This window comes from Polyergus mexicanus, unplaced genomic scaffold (genome assembly GCF_030449975.1).
Source record: "Polyergus mexicanus isolate NDT 795.1 unplaced genomic scaffold, iyPolMexi1.0 SCAF_12, whole genome shotgun sequence".
Taxonomy (NCBI): Eukaryota; Metazoa; Arthropoda; class Insecta; order Hymenoptera; family Formicidae; genus Polyergus; species Polyergus mexicanus.
In genome coordinates this window covers 9,733,887-9,754,390 of record NW_027223332.1, presented here as the reverse complement: position 1 = coordinate 9,754,390, position 20,504 = coordinate 9,733,887, and the positions used below count along the sequence as shown (strand labels likewise).

The window sequence follows — 20,504 nt, the reverse complement described above, 5'->3', positions numbered from 1 at the left end:
CGCATTGTCCGGAAAAATGCTACAAGCCGTTACGTTGATTAGATTGAACTTCCCTCGGTGACGTATACGCCGCTATAAAATAGCATGTTTCCTGTCTCAAGACAACGAACCCGTTTTACGATAATTTTTTTCGTTATATTGACATATCGAGATTATCAAATAATTCACTTATTACGATTTATCGTTTTCCTACGCGAGTCGTTTCAACTTAGAATCTTCAATTATAACTATATCACTAAATTATAACTAATCACTTTATTCTGATAAATACTATTGCTTGTAACTTTTTTGATGACCATATATATTCCTTCTTCTTAGATACAAGAGATTGTAAAAGTACTGTTGTATAAAGTACTAGAGAGTTTCCTATAAATAAATCGTTACGAAAGAAGATAGGCATAACGTTTACGGTATTTGTGAATTATGTATGATTCTCATCGAAAAGAAGATGCCACGCGTGATCAAATGATGAAGCAATATTTGCGACGGGCAACAACACAAGGCCGCAAATATTTGTTAAACCATATAGGATATGCCTCACAAGCCTGGACATTATATGATTCATTCGATTAAAATTGCAAATTAAAACATTGCACAATAAATCATTTAATTTTAATAGACTGTTTCAACGATCTATTTGTTAACTTTTCTCGTGACTTCTCTGCAGGTTAGCAATATTGCTTCTAGAATGAGACATCTAATCTACTTGAAATCGTCGATGATTAATCGTGACATTCTGTAGAATCTGATGAAGAGAGCCGGATGAAGAAAGCGCGGTATCATATACGAACATAGTGAACGCAGAGCAGCGAAACAATCCTACGTTGAAAGTCTCTTCGTGCGTGTTTTTATAAAACTTTTGGATGCAAGCGAGATGCACAGAGAGAAGAAAAAAAGACGTGGACTGACAAAATTGTATACCTCGAAGAAGGAGAGATTAAGAGATAAAGATGGGTAACCGCGTCTTCTCCTTTCTCCTTTATTGACTTGGGCTACCATTGGTGCAGCGAAAATCCGAAGAAGAGCAAGTAGAAGATGAAATCCGAACAAGGTAGACAGATGCAAGCAGGTAGAATCGAGAAAGATGTCGTTGGAGCATGAGAAAGAGGGAAAGGAGAGACGATGGGGCGATAAAAGAGGAAGAAAGACCCGTTCCTCTCTCTTTCTCTTCCGAAGAGAGGCGAAGGAGAACCAAGGCACGAATTCAGGACGAAATCTGTTTGACAGCGTCGGTTAGAAGCCTCTCTCTTTCTCTTTGGGAGAGTGGAACGTGTTAGCGTCGCGGTCGATCTCGAGTCGATCTTCGAGAAGGTGTGGCGGTCAGACAGAGAGCGGAGGTAGGAGAAGAGCTTAGGAGAGAAAGGGCAGAAGATCGGGAGATGTCAGGGACCTTCGGAACACAAGTATGAGAGGCCGTCATAGGATCAGACATACGTAAAAGTCAATCTCTTCGATCATTATTATTCTCTCTTTTCTCTCGTTTTATTTTTCTTTAATTTTCGCTCACGCTCAGTATCTTCCATATCTAGTGGATTTTGGCGTATATTCAACATGCCGAAATAATCTTCGATACATCCTCGCTGCACAATAAGTCGGCGAGCTGAGCCGAGGGGCCTCGGAGAAGGCCGATTTTGCCTCGCGAGCCAAGGGGCCCGCTGGTCCCCGTTCCGTTCCGTTCCGTTCCCGTCGTTCAGATCGACGAGCGTCGCTCGATAGAACGGAGCGGCCTTACGGCCCGTGCGTGGAAAAGTGGTTAGAGACTCTCGCAGCTACGTCAGACGAGACCGCGAGTTACAGGTGTGCATATCGTGTTCGTGCAGTCGTGTATATGACGTGTGCGGGACACGCGAGTTTCGTGCCAGAAGTCCCCAACTTTGAGGATTTTCTTCAAGATAGCTGCGAAACGCGAGGCGAGGACCGCCGACATATATACAGGCAAGTGGCGATGTATAGTAGAATAATATAGGGCCCCGATATCTCCCCGCTGCAGGGACTACAGTTGTCGCGTAGGGCTACCAACTTTACATCGATCTTGGCGATGAGCATCCTTAAATGTCCAGGATCGTTTCAATGTTCCGAAAGAAACACGAAAACTGTCTTTTCTTCTCTTTACAACTGAGATAAAATTCTCTTTCTACTTTATACTAACCAGTTTTAAAATGTGTGATGTATAAATATTGAGATTAATTAATACCCTTTTATTAAAAGAAAATGTTGACAAAATTATTAAAAATCTTTTGGGGATGTTTTTGAAAGAATACAGCCACGCGTGCAAAGAGATTCAATCGGGATATTTAAAATTCAGCGTGCGTATGTATAGCATCAAATGAAAAAGAGACGTGTAAAGTATGTTTAAGTAGTTAAGGACGAATATATTACCGACAAATGTTAATTTAAAGAGCAGGAGAAAAAGAAGAATTTTATCAAAATTCAATCTGGAATTACTTAAAAAAAAAAAAAAAAAAAAAAAATGTCAACAAACCGAGAGATATTCTCTTGAGAACATAAAAAATATTTTATACAAAATTATTGTAAGAATAACAATAATAGAGAATACCAAGAATTGTTATTCGTCAAGATCGCACTTATATTAAAAACGTATGAATTCTTATGATCTATCTCATCAGTTGATATCTATCAATACACTTTCAACTGGTAAAATATTTCCGTTGTAAAGCACCGTCGTCGTTAAGGATCAGCGGGAAACGATTCGCCGCGAGATGGATAACGTGGAAACGGGTTTAAGCGTGAAAGTAATTGAGGAAGTGGATGAACCAACAGGCTTGCTCGCGCGGCAAACGTGGTAAAAGTCTAGCTCGTGGAAAATTGACGTTTTTCTTCAATCGAGAGAGAAAGAGAGAGAGAGAGAGATTAAACGTATAATTAAATAAAAATTATGCAGGAAATTGTATCTGTTTACGTTCTGCGCGATCACGATGTTATCCGCGCAATTTCCCTAGTCGCTTACACGCTTGAATATAAATTTAATAAAATTCGCATTACTTATAAAGAAATTTTGCTATTTTTTCGATCCGTTATATATTACGCAAAAAAGCACTTTATTTGTTATTTGCTCTTGTAATAATTTAATCCCGATTCCTATTTTATTGGTAAAACTTTTCACAACTCATAATAATAAAAAATATTGTCGCGGTTATTAAGAATAAAGAGCATTCTATTGCATGTTATCGCTTTATGTCAATGATTTTATCAGTTGGGTGTGTCCTTTTATCGAGTAATAAATTATCATTATACTGTATAATTATATTTGTTTGTATCTCGCAAAAGAGCGCTGCGAGTTAAATTTTTATACGTTATATTAGAAACTGAAATGTGACAGGGGAAATTCTCATTCGTTATTTTGAATATAAAAGAAAGTCTGTTAGATTATAAATCAAGTAAATTGGTAGACACTCGTATAAAGAGTGCTTCGATTAAATATCGAATACGTCCGTAATAACGGGTCGTTCATTATCCAGCGCGTTTATCGTTTCAATTCGTTTTCTCGATAACGAGTCCTTGCCCTGCGAACGAAATGATGAAGTTGATTTATTTCTGTGCGAACACAGTGAGTGATGGCCCTACGCCTGAGAAGTAGCAAGGATGTCAAGAAGAGCTTCTATTACGTCTGGTACCTTGGCGCGAGAGAGGCTAAGGGAGTGGACGCGATGCCCGGTGCCATAGCTTACCTGCTGGAGCGGGAACGACTTCAAGAACCTTTCAAGGTCACATTGCAGGTGAGCGGTACCATCCTGAAATCCGGTTTCGACAATGCGGGCCGAAAATATCTTGAAGGGAAACGAATTAACCAACGACGTGCGCAACCAGAAATTTGTACCAATCCGTATAGTATAGCTTCACTTTTTTTCTCTCTTATACCTGTTCATCCGCACATCCAGCAATAAAAAAGCAGTCGTCAGGGATTATAAAAATTGCAATCTTATCTAAGCTACAGCTTCGTTCAAATCAGTTTGCTTCCCTCGAAATGATCTTCCATATTTTCTGTCCAATCGATCGCGATGGAACGGAACTTCTGACGCGAATTAGCGACGCCTTGGTGTATATTGGAACGTGGGAATTTTCGATAATTGCAGAGCTGAAGAAAGATGCATTAACTTTAATGGAACTCGTGTTTGCGATAGAAGTCGTCCGTGTAATGCGTTTCAATAGTTTTTATTTAAAAATTTTTCATTATTCGATTAATATTAATAAAAAAAATATTTATTTTTGTTACAAAATATTACATTATATATATATATATATATATATTTGTGTATAATACATTTCTTTTCCGACAGTTACAGTAGAGAGAGATGTACAATGAAATTACAATATTTTCTGAAAGCGCATGAAACTTTACGTATCTGTAACGTTACGTGTTCGAGGAGCGAATAAAAATAATAATAAATTCACTGACCCGAATCTTATAAAAACGAGTTCAGTACTAACACATCGCCTCGAATAGGAAAAAGAGAAAATGAACGCGCGATGCCAAAATTGTGTTTCGTGACTATTGAAAACGTTAGCACGTGGCATGCGCTTCTCGATGCATATCAAGTGAAAAATCGTCTGAAAAAGGATACGCTCGTTCGTTTAGAAATCGCGTTTGTTACCGATGCGTGATGTAATAAATCTCGTTAAACGCTATAGTCGGATCTAAACAGTGTAAAGAATAATTCAACGCATTAATAACGGCGTCAAATGAAACAAACGGGTTCATTGTAATGATTAGCGTATTTTTATATATATATATATATATAATCTATGTTACATTATAGAATGCGCCAGATGTTCCGGACCGCATGCTGTTAAAAGAAGATTATTATTATTATTATGCGTGAACGATCTGCGATAGAAATATGAACGGTTGCTACAACTAATTAAGTTTCATCTCTAACTATGCACACAAATATGATAAAAATATAAACTTTTTTATTCTTTTCCCTTTTATTCTTTTCTCTTCTCCTCTGCTTGTTCGCTACTCTGTCGAAATTATACCGCGCGAGGCATGTATACATACCGTGTAGAAAAAGACACGTTACGAAATGAGATCCATCTAATTATTGTGTAAGTGCAATTGCGCTGGCCGCGGGGCATGGACGATGCGAGAAAGTCTACGGGATTGTCCGTAGGTGGCAAATATCTATAACTGGTCTCGCGAGCATTTCAGCAATTCGAATCGTCGCGATAATCAACGGCGCGGTAATTAAGTGTTTTCGCGAAGTGGAACACGTTGTGCGGAGAGAGAAAGAGAGAGAGAGAAAGAGAGAATTACGCGGCACACATGCCTTCTCGCTTATATCTACTCTCGCATAATTCTCTTTAAGTACAAGGACGAATGTGTGCGGGATGCGAGATAAAAAACGAGGCAATCGAGAGATCTAAAACTGTTCGACGCGACGCGAGAAACTTTATTTTTATTATTATGAATTAATTACTTGCCGTCGTTATGTAAAAGATTTAACACAAGTTTTGTTTTGAAAAAAGGAACATGATATATATATATATATATTTATTGTTTTAATCCATACCTCTACTATTTCTCGTATGCCGTACAATTAAATGTTGAAACGATCGTGTGGAATGTATCTCGCGAGATGCAAACAAAGGCAAGATTTGCGCAAGAAACGCGCGAGCGCGTGTTCCGCAACGAGGGTAACATGAACGGCGATGCATTTATATTTGATAGGTTAGCAACAAAGGTCTAAAGATTATACAAACGGTTCATCCGGGTGGCTCGACGAGGTCGGCGGTGAAACACCTGGTACCAGGTCACGCAGTGCTGGCAGCCGTGCAACGGGAGGACATCGTAGCCGCGACTCTCCTTCTGCCGAATCCTGCAACAAACAATCCTGTACACGTGCACGCATACAGGTCAGAGAATATTTCGGATTAACATGAATAATCGACAACAGATAAAATACTCATTAAATTAAACTAATCAATCTTTGAAAACTTATATTTTCGATATAATTTAATATTTATTAAAAATAAATCTTTTCTCGTAGTATTTTTTTTTTTTTTTTTTTTTTTTTTTTGTCTCTCAAATGTGTGTGTGTACTTGTGAATCGCTCGAAAGTGATTTCGAATCTTATTTTATGAGCATAGTTGCAAAGCGAGAAACGGGATTATAAAGGCCGTTCTACGCGAGAATCGCGGCACCGACCAGCGATTGTTTAAATCGAAGTAACCGCGAAGGCGCGCGATCTCTCTGGTATGCTCAATGAAAGTCCCGTTAAAGAACATTTTATAGTATAGAGAGCTGTCGGATGAATATATACAATTATTGTATATTCAACGATGAATTTCGTTAAGTATACCGATGACCTGAATAAGAATAAACGGCCGATCTTTTTTTCCCATTAGATACGTCGATCGTGCTTATCGCGAGTTTACATCTAGATATAAAAATATATATTATGCATTTTCCACGCATTTTTCGCAAGCGGAATAAAGATTGATCCCACAGGTCTTATGTTCTACACGGAAGTCTTGTATCGTATTTTCTATTTATTCGATCTTGTCGGTAATAAATTGTTTCAAGACACCCGGTAGAGTTTTCATGCGATGCTGCGTGAAAACAAGTAAAATCCCACACACACACACACACGTATACAAAAGCATCAGCGTAGAGTTGATAGGACGAGATCATTTCTCCGAGATTTTATTTGTCTGTCGTCTTCTCTTTATCGTTCGCCTTGCTTTTTGGAAATTTTAGATGCGATTCAGTCGAGACCGCCGAATTGTTGGGTGGTCAGTTGAAAGCGTTAGCGTCACACACCGACAATTTGGCCAGGGTCACGGCGAGCGAAGGCAGAATCCGCAGCAATCTAGGCAGCGACGGCCGAAGTACCAGAGAGTCCGAATCTTCTGAAGGCAGCGGTGAACTCAGACACGATCCGGTCCAAACCACGACCATTTACGAGTCTCTGGCAGCGGAGCTACGGGCGAAATTAGGTGAATGCCTCCTTTAAGTCTCGCTTAACATTTCGCTGTACGAGATTTTATACAATATATATGTCAGCGCGCACAAGTGGAATATTTGAAAAAATATTACGTACGTCGTATGAGATACATGTGTGTAAAATTTTATATAGAAATTTTTTTATGTCTTTTAAAAAAATATATATAGAGAGAGAGAGAGAATTATACATAATAAGAGTCATCATCTGAAGATTTTATTTAATTTTTTTCATGAATATTTATATCAAACGCTACTCTCGCAGTCGATGATTTTAACTGATTGTGAGCGAGAGAACGAGCGCTAAAGAATTCGCCCTCGTTCGAATACGTGTCAAGGCAACGTGGATACTAGCGGACAATCGTGTTTCAGGCAGAGGTAATTCCGACGACAATGACGTCGGTCCGATATTATTGCCGCCGCGCGACTATGACACCGTCCACAGACACCGCGGCAATTTGGCCGGCATCGAGTTTAGACGTTGCTTAAATCAGACTATCGTGGGTGGTGGCACAGCCATTGACAGAGGTGGCACGAGGAGTGCAGCCAGCAGCGGCATAGGATCTGATAGCGCGGCAACGCCACCGCCTTATCAGACGCATCATCCCCTCGGCCAGAGACCGTCCAGACCGTCCAGAGATTCCTCTTCCGGTGAGTGATCTTTCTCGTATAAAGTTCGTAGGCGAGAGTTGTGTCTGAGTTCTTGAAATATTTCATCTTTCTTCAATGTATTCTGATTCTAAGCATTTCGAATTTATTTTTTCGTATTTTTAACAATTTATTATTTCATAAAAAATTAATTCTTTGTTCTACATACAATCAAATTCAAACATTATATTTTGTTCGTAAGATTTATATAAATTTACAGAGTTTTTAATTTTATATAATATTGTTTGACAATTTTTAAACTGTCGAGCGAAGCAATATGCCATAGATATTTGTCTCTCCGACAAGCTAGAATTTCTATCGTTACTATATTAAAAGACACATGTATGAAATTAGCAACTAGGTCGTTGCAATGTAAAATCTGAGAGCATTCTCGCATCTCGGACGTTGCGTCAAGTTACAATGCAACATCCCATTTCAAGTAAGAAAGCTTGAACGGAGGAGCGTGCGTAAAATTGATTGCGTGCATGACAATATTGCATCTAGCGAATGTGAAACTTGCTGCGATTATTACAATCGTGTTTCGTACAAGTTCTGTATTATTGGCGAATATGCTCTTTCAGAATAATTGTACAAATAGGTATTACACGACCGTGAAAATAGGTTTTCAGGACATAAGCACGGAATTGCTATTTCGATCCGTACGTATTTCTTATTTGACATACTTAATGGAAAGTTTACACCGTGTCAATTCTCTGCGGTAATTAAATTTATTCCCTTGTAAGATAGATAGTCGTTAAATTCTGAAAGTTGAATAACTTGTTCGAGTTATATTTAAAGATTCGGAAATTTCACGATATAAAATATCGAAATTTGAAGACAAAGTTAGATCGACAGGAAGAAAAAAAGGATCGTAGTTAAATGTTTAACGGGCGCGCTAAATATTCCTAGTTGTTAACCAATTCGCGGCTAATTGTAGAATGGAAAGTTTTTAGAATAATCTCTACTATCGACTGGACGCATCATTACGTCGGTTAAGCGATAATGCAAGACGATGCTGGACGTTACATGAAAGTGAAAGTCGTCGCTTCTTCTTTTCGCTATCCGTCTCAGGAAACGATTGCGCACCCAATAATCAATCTTCTCGAAGCGAAGAGAACCACCGTGATCGATGAAATTAGTTTTTAATGGCACAATAAATATAGAAAATTAATATCTCGTTGTAAAAAAAATTGCTACATAAAAAATTATTAAGGTAACTATATATTTGTGCGTGTTAGACGAAGAAAGTAAATTAATCGATGAATTTCTTCATCTTTTCGTGAAAATATTATTGCCTATCGGAAGTAGCAGTTTTAAACAAATCTTTCGCAACGTTTTCTGCGCATAAAAGTGGAAACGTATAATTCCACGCTCAAAGATTTATACCGGATGATAAAAATTTGGACGGTTTCTACTCGCGAAACAGGTGTTCGTGCGTGTCAGCTCGTATCTTATCGACTCTCGTAGAAAACTGGGCAGTGGCGAATCGTACGACCCCGTAACCCAGTTGCCGATAGCTACGAAAAATCGTTTCTCGTCGTCTTTAAACACGCTCGCTTTTCTCTTTCTTTTTATATCGCTGTTCCATCATCGAGTCATCCTCGATGTTGAATACGGAATCAATCGACCTAATTTGTCATAAATCACGCGCTCTCGCTAACAATAAAATTGTCCACTTTCCCTCTGGGTCGAACCCGAAAATGTCGCATTTGCATGATGCCTACACGTATCGTGCATCGTTGCGAGGGAAACGTGCGAAATCGCATCTTTTGGAAGTCGATTTATCGTGCGACGAAAACTCACGCAGGAAAATTAACGTTACGCAGAACAAACCGCGTTTTGTAAATTAATAACCTATTTGTGCTCTCTTTCTTTCTCTCTTTCTTTATATGTATATATATATATATATAATTACATCGGCCGCTTAAGATTTCCATGATTTGCGATCGAATCTCTCTGCAGTTAAAGCTGTCAAAATGAAAGGAGCGATCGCAGATAACAAACCGTATCTGATGAAGGAGGAGGCTTTTAAAAATTCACGATCCAATTAAGAGAAACTTATTTCGTGTAGAATACCTTTTAGAAATGGGGACGCGCAAAGTAATAGAGAGAAGACTATATGTATTGTATATAACGGCGATTCTCTCTCTCTCTCTCTCATTCTCAGTACATGTAGATGCTTTATTGGCACTCATACAGCCTCGCGAATGAACTCATCCTACTTACTTTATCTTTTATACAAAACGGACCGATAGAATGCATATTAAATATATGCACGCAATGCATGTATATCAGTGATCCAAAGCCGAGGAGCTTGTCTTCTGGGACGTATCTTTTTCGCGTGAGAAACGTGTTTTTTAACGGACGACTGACCCATATAACGTCGCCGAATAAATTTCGAGGTGAAGAAGAGAGAAAAAGAAGATACCTCCGTCGTATCGTGTGTACCGGTAGATACACGTGGCATGACGTTAAGCTCATACGCGAAAGAAAGAGAGAGAGAGAGAGAGAGAGAGAGAGAGAGAGAGAGAGAAAGAGATTATATTGAGCACCTGTTACAGTGGACGAAGAATACCGTTAGGACGTTGTCGTGTCAGCGGCAAGTACCACGGTTTACGACGGGTGCATGTATCTCAGCTGCTTCCAGAACGACATACGGTCGCGAAAATCATCCGATCGCCAATTAGCGTCCAGATTTTGCACAAAAATTAGGCATCTTACGAATCGCGGTTTCGATTAATTCGCAAATTGAAAATTTTGAATATTCGTATAGGTCTATCGTTAGCGACGTTAAAAAGATTCTTGCGTTATAAATCACGATTGGCAACAAATAATATGTTAAAGTAAAATTTTAACCTCGAGATAACGATCCAACTATTTGATGCCATTACTTTTTTAATTTCATAGATATGACGCGCAAGATTGCAAAGCATTCACGGGACTTTGCTATTCGAGCGGTCTGAGCGGTTGTGTTAAAGAGAATCAGGGAAGAGAGGGAAGAGAGATCTTACTTACATGCTTCTTTTTAATCAGGTCGCATAAAATCTCATAAACTTTAATTATCGTACTTATGATTATTATAATGATAATGTTTGATTATCATTAAAGCTAAAATTGTTTTAGTCGTGTAATATTTTATAAATTAATCGATGATTTATTCCGAAATGAAATACCGTGAAATGTCGAGAGGGATACGCGATACATGTATAATCTCCTTCACATTCAAGTTTCGTCCGATTAAAGAAGACGCAACAAATGTCGGAACGCGATGATCAACCTAACCTTATCGCAATCTCTTCACTCCCGTCCCATCGTGTGAACGACGCTTCGTTCAATTATACCAGAAATCCTTACGGTGTAAAGCGACATGACACACTTAACTACCTTTGCGCATATCTTATACTGACGATTCGCCTCTGCATTACCTTACGACGTGACGTGGTTGCATTTCGCGGGAAATTATTCTAACGCTATTTAGATTCCAGACGAAGATTAGCTTTATCGATTTATCGCTTTACATCGGCGTTAATCAATTACGCGGTCATCGATGTCTTATATATATACAATATAAATTGCGTATACGGAGATTTAGTATCTTCACGGGATGTATGCCGTTACGCTGTCTAGAATCGTTATTGATATAAATTATAAATGATAGAATTAATAGATAAGAATCGTATCTCATTAGCTGCGGATGCAATTTTATAGAATAGATTAATATGTAATTTTATAGATTGATTTTATAGATGGTAATAAATAATACGCATAATAATTGTTATAATCATACATTGTCTCGGCATATAGAATCGAAATGCCGAAAGTGCGCGAATGATCCTGCGATGGCGGAGACGCGATCCGTGTAATCGACTTCATCCCTTCAATTCTTACTTAATACAGTAACGGCACTTCGCCTCTCTACGGCGGATCGTTGCGTAAAGGAGTTCTTCTCCGAATGCGCGTTTCCACGACGCGGCTGAGAGAAGGCGGAGGCCAAGAGCGCCGCTCCGTGTCGTCGTTGTTTACGGCAACGGGTAATGATAGTCACGCTGATGATGATGATGATAATGATGATGATGAGACGCTGCCTTGATGACGGCAAGCGGCGGCGCGGATACACATAAATTCGTGCACGAGTCGACCTCGTGGGAGGCCGTTATACGTTGCGGAATAAGGTTCCGCATTCTCGGCCCACAGCCCGAGGCACCTCTCAACCTCCTCGTGTCTTTTCGAGCCTCATCTGTGCTCCATCCTCCTCCGCCCCCTCCGTGCCTTCTTACCATAGCTCGCGCTACCGCTCTTTAAATCTTCCCGACCCCATCAAGTTGCCAGATTCCACGAGAATTACCGCCGATCGATTTTCTACGAATCAATGGAGGAGCAAAACCGTCGTGCTTGACGAAATTCGCACGCAATCATATTTCGACGTTTATTTCGACCCTATTTCTATTGTCTTTCGTGAAATATTGTTTCTATCTTTCATAAAGATACATCATTTCAAAACGTCGATTTTTTTTTTATCTTAGTGAGCTATAAGACGTTGACCTCAAAAATAGGGGGAATATTCATTATATAATGTATAGACTGAAATTAAGATTAGTGATTCCAATTTACATGTTAATTGTTCTTAGATGACGATTGGGGTGCGCTAAACGAAGAGAATGATTATTTGCCGGAAGTGGAAACAGCTGCATCGAGTCTGACGTTGCCGCGACTGCCGCGAAGCCCCGAAAGACTATCCTCCAATCAAGCAAACAGGGGAATTTCGCCCAACTGTAACAGAAATCGACGAGCGGCGGAGTTTAGACAGCGATCGCCGAGTCCTCAATATCAACCGAGGGTCAATCCTGGCGAGGTGACCAGTCCCAGAGAAAGGTTCCAAGATGCCAAGGAAATGTTTAGGGCTATGGAGAGGGAGGCCATCGCCAGACCCGTTTTCTCCAAACAGAGAGACATCGAGCATCATCCCGTACACAGGTGTGAGAGAGATGATCTTAGAGAGAGATGGAGAAAACATGTTATCTTTATGAATATTACTAACAGTTTCCTGTTATAAAATTGTGTGATAAAAATTATAGCTAACATAAACAAAGAAAAAGATTTATCTTGTGCCAGAAAAGAAATTTATTCCACAGTATAATATTTAATATGTTAGCGAGCATGTTTTTGTGGAAAACACTGAGCAGCATTAATCGGATCAATAAGGAGTAAAAGTCGTAACGTAATGTTATCGAGAGTATCAGTCCAGAGATCTAAACAAGCTTTTCGTTTTGTACATATACGGCTCTGCTCAGCTTTCCATACTCGAACAGGTTTCGAGTAACGATTTTCACCGATCGAACGCATTCCCGTAAGAAAGATTTATCAAGGCGCAGATCTCGATATATTTGTTTTGTAAAAATTGTAGTTAGCACCGACGTCCTCCATGTCCACATTTCGCGAAATTTTTCATGGAAAATTTCTTTTAAACTCTCATTTATATATAAAAAGAAAAGAATATTGAGGAATATAATGTTTAATTTGAATCAGTTTCTAAATTGATAATATCGTTAAATAATTACCTGATTATGTTCAAAGTTTCCGTATATAGAAATAATTCTTTATTAAATGATTATATTATAATGATTTGTTGTGTTTGACAGGGTCGAATCGGCCAGACAAGTCCACGAGGATCGATCCGGTCGTCAATATCCGACGAGCATGCATTCCATGTCTTCGCATGATCATATAATGAGACGAAATCAGCCAGACGCGTTGGATCGTGAAAATGGTGTGTCTTATAAGGGCAGACCGCGACCCAGGACTCATCATTACGCAAATGAACGTTCATCTGAATTGGAGATTTCGAGGTCACGACCGAGAAGCTTCTATGAAAATCCGGCGATCGGTAGGGATTTCAGAGATCAAAGGAATCCCATCGATCAGAGAGAGGTAAGACAGAGTCGTGCGTTTGCGATTTCGAAAAATCGTATATTTAGTGTATACGCTAACTGTGTACATACAATCTTAAAATTACAGCGTATCGTATCTTGTCCCACTAAGCAGGTGCGAGAGTTTCGAGAACATATGCAGCACTCGCGAGAATTGCGTGACAAGCTGCGGACGAGGAGCGCGACTTATCAAGAGCTGTCGGAGCATGAAAGATATCCCGGACTTGACCGCGAAAGTGCCAGACCTGCGTTAGAGATGATCCCGACACCTGGTAGATACCGTCACAGCTATGCCGAGCCGCCGAGACTCGGTCTGGCCGCGCTCCATCCCTATTGATGCATTTTTGTTAATTGATGAATTATTTAATTAATCGACATGTCGCGTTATATCATACTGTTCGTGTATTGCGCCTTGACCGTTCAGTGTGCTCGTCGTTGTAATGGCCTTTATCCCGCCCCCCCATAAAATGAGGAAGGAGAAGGGAGATGGAAGATCTGCGAGATATGGATATTTTCTATTTTTCAATTTTTGAAAGCCAAATAACAAGGAAGTAAATTTTTAATTAATATTAATATCATTTGTCACCGTCGATTGCTCACATAATTAATGGCTGCAAAAACGAATAATTTAATACGATACAATCCATTGTCGGTAAACGAAATATTACTCGTAATACTTATTAGATACTCTTATTAAACTCGATATAACAATTTTTCAGATTTTAAAATTAATTGCAGATATGCATCTATAACAATTTGATCATGCTACTGAACAGTCAATGCAAATTAAAGATTGTAAACGAGATTGTAACGAGAGTAAAAGAAGCTTATTATATGTATCACATTTTTAATGAATCTAATTACGATTTTGTGTATTGTTGTTATCGAGTCTGAACAGAGGATCTCGTTAACAAAATGATTCTAATCAATAGCGAAATGCAACACAATTCCAACATATGTACATGCTATCTCGTTACGCGTCAGATGCCACACTAACAATATAATAATAATAATAGTAACAACATAATAATATTGATAATAACAGTACTAATAATAATTATAATAACAAGTTCTCGTATTATTTATTTCCTCCTCTGATTAATCGAAGTTAGGTTCGAACATCACCCACCCACCCACACACACACACACACACACACACACACACACACACACACACACACACAAGCACATAATTGCCAGAAATAAATTTACGTTTAAATAAATTTGAATACAAACTTAGAAAAAATATTTGGTATGTTTAGAGATATATTCTTTTACGAAATATATTTTATTTACGTAATCGAAATTTTTATGTATATATACATCAAATATATATTCATCAAAAGAATCGGTTATTATATAAAAATTCTTTCTTTTATCGATAGAAAGTTGTCAGTAAATGCATATCTCTTTGCCATAAAATATATCTTATTAATAAGTTAAATGCGCATATTAATGATTGTAAAAGTTTCATTTTTTATGCGATATTAGAGAAGTGGATTAAACCTTTCTCTCTCATTAAATATATAAGTTTCTATCCGCTATATTTTTAAGATAACACATTTTAATTTTTAAGCTGTACGACAAAGCTTCTTATTCTAAAAGAAGTGCGTATATGGCTGCGTTTTATTTATTCAATCATATATTTTCGCAGTAATATCAGCAGTTACGTAAAGAAGATATTCAGTTATTATTAAATTCAGAGAATCCTGCCCTCGTGACATTTACACACGAGATGTATCTGATGAAATTTTGACACAAGTATGACGAAGGAAATGATCTCTTCAAGTTCCAGGAAGAAACTGCCCTCGAGCTGCGTTTAAATTTATATTGTTTAAAAAGTTATTAAATTTATATCGATAATGATTATATTTAAATGAAAAAATTTTTTAGATAATTATATAATATTCCATTCTCAAAAAAGGCATATTAAATCGATACTCGCAAATATTGTTGCTTTTCTTCCGCGATGCTGAGGAAATGAAAAGAAAGCAATATGTCTATTTTAAACATGATACATATAAATGATAAATAATTTATAAATTACTTTCCGCATATCATTGGTTCGTCCGTCGCCCAAACTTCCTTTTCTTCTCTTGTTCATTCTTTGCTGTTTTCACGTGGCACTCACACTCACTCGCAAAAACACGATTAATTATAATTAGTCGTATACGTATACGTACGATCGCGAGACACCTTGCACTTTCGATCGCGGAACAATCACACGAGATACGCACTTTATTATTGCTGCAATACAGTTTCATGTCATTTATTAAAAGTTAATTGTAACAATTAAAATAATAATAAATTATATGTTGACACTAGTCGCAATCGCGTTTAGAAAAGAAATTTTATAATATAAAAAGCATTTCGTACATATTCCAGTGCAATAAAATATTTCAGATGCATTCAACGTTAGTGTTTATCACGGAAATGAATTAGCAGCTTATACATGGCACCGAAAATTGATGAAACATAATACGCATATCTACTCAATTGCAGAGAGACTTATTGCAAACCGATTAGCGATAAAAAATTATTTGCGTACCGTTGACGTAAAGCAGGAAATGATCTGAGCATATATAATTTCATATTTGAAATTCTTTTGTAAATAACACAAATAAATAGATAGTTTTTTTTTATCTTATAAAAAATATAAACTTATATGATTGCTATTGTCTATTTTTTGATAAAATTCTGTTTTGTTAAAAAATTAAATTAATTATTATATTACAAGGCTACAGGTAATGTAATGACAAAGCTTGTAAATATTATTAACTGCTTTCGCGATTTGATAAATTATATTAATGATACGTAAAATGTTATAGCCTTGTGTGTTATTGTTATTATTCATTAGATTGCATTTATTAATTGATACATAATTGCAATATATTAATTTATTTCAAAGCAATTTCAAGTAGATATTTCTAGAGAGTATAAAGGCAATACATAAATATATATGTAAAAAATAAAAAATATGTCGACAGAGAAATAACAGTCAAAGATGCCCGTATTGATTAACTTTCAGCGTTAAGAGGAGAAATTGTTCTTAAATGCGGTATGAAACGATTTCGCACAAAAGAAATTCATACATATCGTAGTTTACAGAGGAAAGCGCAACAAGCGCATAAGTGTAATTTCGAGAAAGTCTTTTCGCCCGAGACGATAACGCTCAGCATATCTTAATGTTCGTAATTTATTCGTATCGCTATTTTTCACTCGCATTTTCTGTCATCCGTCGCAATTCAATCTCTATATACCTTTGACAAACGCGCCAATTCTCTTTACAATAATGTTCCTAAGAAGTTTCGTAAACCATAATCATCCTCGATTGCAGTTTCGCAAAGGTAAAGCAAAGAGATTAACAATAAAAGACGCGTAGAATTGTCGCTGTCTCGTTTCTCCCACTGATGAAGACCTGCAATCGTGCGGAACATTGCTCCATCCTCGAGCAGGGCATATACCGGGTGACCGTTACTGGCAACGGTACTGACAGCAAAGTGTTCGTGTCGTTTTCTTGTAACGTAATTCGCACGCCGCTTATATAATGTAATTCAGAAATTCGATTACCGTTGCGTTACCGCGCGTCTAAAAGTGGATTTTCACCAAAGCGCATCCGTTTCGCATCTTTTCAATATAAAAGTAACAAGAGACACTCTCCCTCCAGAGAGAAGAAAGGGGGGACGGGCTCGTGTATCGAACGAATATACAAATAGATTCTTTCTAACATATTTAAATAATTTTATAACACTAGATCGACGTTTATCCGACGGTTATTCGAATGGCACACGTGCATGTCACTAATGCGCGTGTAAATGCAGGACGGATAAACAGGCTTCCCTTCTCCCGTAAAGGGATTCAGTGCTTCGAACCTGTCTGCTCGCTTCTCTCGATGGCAGTGACCTGTTATAGGGGTCTCACGAGCCTCAGGGCCTTTATACTCACGCGCACGCGATAGTTCCTAGTTTAAATGCCAGGCATTTTATACTCTGCGCTCTAAACTCGTGTATCATTTGATCTTACATTACTCTTTGTATTTGCAGCACAAGAAAATTGCAGAATATCTCGAGTTTTTCACTCGATTCGCAATTTATCGTGAATTCAATGTTTTTCTTTGAAAGCTTTTTGGACATAAATTTAATGAGTAAAAAGAGAAAAATATCTAAATATATAGATAACATAATTGAACATAATTGTTAATTTTGAATAGAGATTTACTTTTGGCGCAAATAACATGACTCGACTTACCTTCATGCTCCGACTCACCATCAATAAGCACGATAAGCCCTGACCTCGTGCCTATCTAAAGACAAAAGTACGTGATGGAAAGGCGGATGTTACGTGACGGAAGTGCCGTTGCTCCCAATGCGCGTACGAGAAGGAATTTTTAAGCTTTTTCTACATGATTGTCTTGGCACGTATAATATTTGCATTTGATCAAGTTCTACCTTACTTAATTAAAATTGGTGAGCATCTTTGAAACACACATACACACACACTCTTAATATATTATTATATTTTTCGATATAATTATATTATTTTATTTTATATACTTACTTAAATATCTTTTAATTATATCTAACAACAATCTTAATAACTCACAACTATTATATATCGTAATATGTCAGAAATGCTATTGTCAAATTGTCGTTGTGACGCGGAATATGTGCAATGTTTCAAGGGATTCAATCATCATTTTAATCAGTAAAAGTGAATCATCACGATTGTGGCAGTGGTGCTCACTCGCACATCTCCGGTATTTATACATCTCCCGTTATTTTATTCAATCCGGTGACTTTAATGCTCTGTCGCGCTATCGGCAAATGAACAGCACAAATGCAATCGACCGTGTGAATTGATAGACGTAAAAATACTTAAAGCATAACTGTTCATACAAATTTAAGTTTAAGCGAAATGACAAAACGCAGTCTGGTATCGCAGCATTTCTCTCTCTCTCTCTCTCTCTCTCTCTCTCTATATATATATATATATATATATATATATACATATATATATATATATATACAATATAATAATCTTCTATAAAAGATATTTTTTATTCAATTCTCAATATCTGACAAGTAAATTCACGATACATGACAAACTGTAAATAGAAACTTTGCATAGATTTGCAAAGTTTCCGATTATGATTACTAATTAATATTGGCTTTCAAGCAATTTGCCACGCTTAATCGTCTTTCCCTCAACGTTTCACTAAACTTTCTCGCGATTTAATCGCGCCGGCGTCGTCATTTACGCATCGTTCAAGTTCCAGGCATGCGGAAAACAATTACGCATGTGAAAGAAAGTACCTCGCCTCGACGAGACGACAGCGGCGACATATTTGCGCGGATATTTGTGCCGGGTCGACAAATACCGGTTGCACATTTTATAGATTTTTACAAACGCGCGCGAGAAGACCATCATCTCTATTTGCATAAAACTTTCGAATTGTCCGTCTGGCTGTCTGTTAGAAAGCCATTACAGTCTTCGGCGTAACGGCATGTTTTCTTGGTCCGGCCACGCCATATCGGGTTCAAAGCACTTTGTCAAGATGTGTCTGACTAGCCTGCTATCTGAGGATTATCCGTCCCAAGAATAAACCTGAGATGCACAAACATTATCGGAATGGTCCCTGCTTGGAAACTTTAGGAGCCTTTGCAAACACTACTTACATTTTAAAACAAGCGGTACCTCTACAAAGATTGACACAAATAATAAAGAACGTGATATGTTTGCTACAAATATTTCAAATAGCTCAATATTAAAAATCATAATTTTATCAGATTAATCATAATTTTATAAGATTAAGTTTAAAGAAACTTGAAAGAATTTTTTAATTTCTTTTTTGCTTTGCGCAGAAATCAAAAGTTACTTTTTCCATAAGAATCAAAATTAATTTATAATTGCTATTGAATATTTCTTTGCCTCTTATATAATATTGTCTTATAAATTTTATTTAGAGGTTTTTAATATTTCCGTACGGAACTTTTATTAGAAAAACGGTAAGATATTGAAGTTATGATTTCTTCACTTTTAAACGAGAGAGATTCATTTCTATTATATCGTACTATATAACGGTTTAACATTATGCCAAAAAAAAAATAGCATTATCAATCAGCGAGTCAATCACGAGCAAACGTCGTCGAACATATATTCAAGATGTCGCGCAGAAAGGGGATGCGTGACGCACTTGAAAAGAGGGGATTGGAGAAGATTCCTGGACAGAGGTGATTGCACTGTACACAGCGCGTTTGGAGTCTTTGTAATTAACGTGACGATGACCCACTAACCCACTGTACGATCGATTTTTGTTCAACCGTTTCAGACAAATGCTTTTTTTTTTATGTATGCAAATTTCCATTCCAAGCATTTTGAGAGATTATGAAGGAATTATGATTTGTATTTTTTTATCAAAATTATAGGCTTGCTAAGATATTTATCACAGTTTAAGAGTTGTGATTTATGCATCGCAGATTCTAAATTATACGCACCAGTCGTCCTTCGAGGTATGTCGAAGAAACGTCGAAGGTCGACATTCCTGAATGCCGAAATATATATTTGAAAGATTCCGAGTAGAATCAACTTGCATACTGATCAGCCATTTCGGCCCATTCTTTTTTTTTCAGATACTTTCAAAGAAATACGGCAGATATTTGAGGATCTCTGTTTCTAACTTTTTTTAATAAAAAGTGCATCATCCCGGTGATACAACAAGGGAAATAAAAATAGATATATCCAAATCCAAAGAATATCCATATTCAAAAAAAGATCATGAAATGAGATAAAATGAATAGTCTTCATAAACTATTTACAAAATTTACATTTTCCAATTTTTACTCAGTATTTAAATTTTCTAAGATCACTTTTGGTCCCCCAAAAATAGATTTCAAAGAATGCAAGGCAGGAAATCTCTTTTGATCTCTCGGATTTCAAGTTTGCATTTTTACATCGCCACAAAATCGTAA

At 37.4% G+C, this 20,504-nt stretch overlaps 2 protein-coding genes across 4 annotated transcripts in view; both read left to right on the top strand.

Annotated features, from left to right (window-relative positions):
- LOC138938443 (uncharacterized) overlaps positions 1–20,504 on the top strand; it is a 355,984-nt gene that overhangs the window by 3,609 nt on the left and 331,871 nt on the right. The window lies entirely within an intron of this gene.
- Positions 3,576–14,234, top strand: LOC138938472 (zinc finger CCCH domain-containing protein 13). Of its 2 annotated transcripts, none has more exons than XM_070305468.1 (7): positions 3,576–3,737; positions 5,690–5,874; positions 6,719–6,957; positions 7,334–7,612; positions 12,238–12,583; positions 13,249–13,537; positions 13,652–14,234. In XM_070305468.1, exons 1-7 carry the CDS (start codon positions 3,576–3,578, stop codon positions 13,871–13,873), a joined length of 1,722 nt encoding a protein of 573 aa, XP_070161569.1. In that variant the 3' UTR covers positions 13,874–14,234. The 2 variants fall into 2 exon arrangements, with proteins under 2 accessions (XP_070161569.1, XP_070161568.1); XM_070305467.1 differs by having other exon boundaries at positions 13,649–14,234.

Bases quoted from the DNA above. Each gene is read 5' to 3' on its own strand.
- LOC138938472 (XM_070305467.1), top strand. From the start codon at position 3,576: ATGGCCCTACGCCTGAGAAGTAGCAAGGATGTCAAGAAGAGCTTCTAT. The intron at 3,738-5,689 runs GTGAGCGGTACC...TATATTTGATAG, and splicing joins CTTTCAAGGTCACATTGCAG to GTTAGCAACAAAGGTCTAAA. The intron at 12,584-13,248 runs GTGTGAGAGAGA...TGTGTTTGACAG, and splicing joins GAGCATCATCCCGTACACAG to GGTCGAATCGGCCAGACAAG.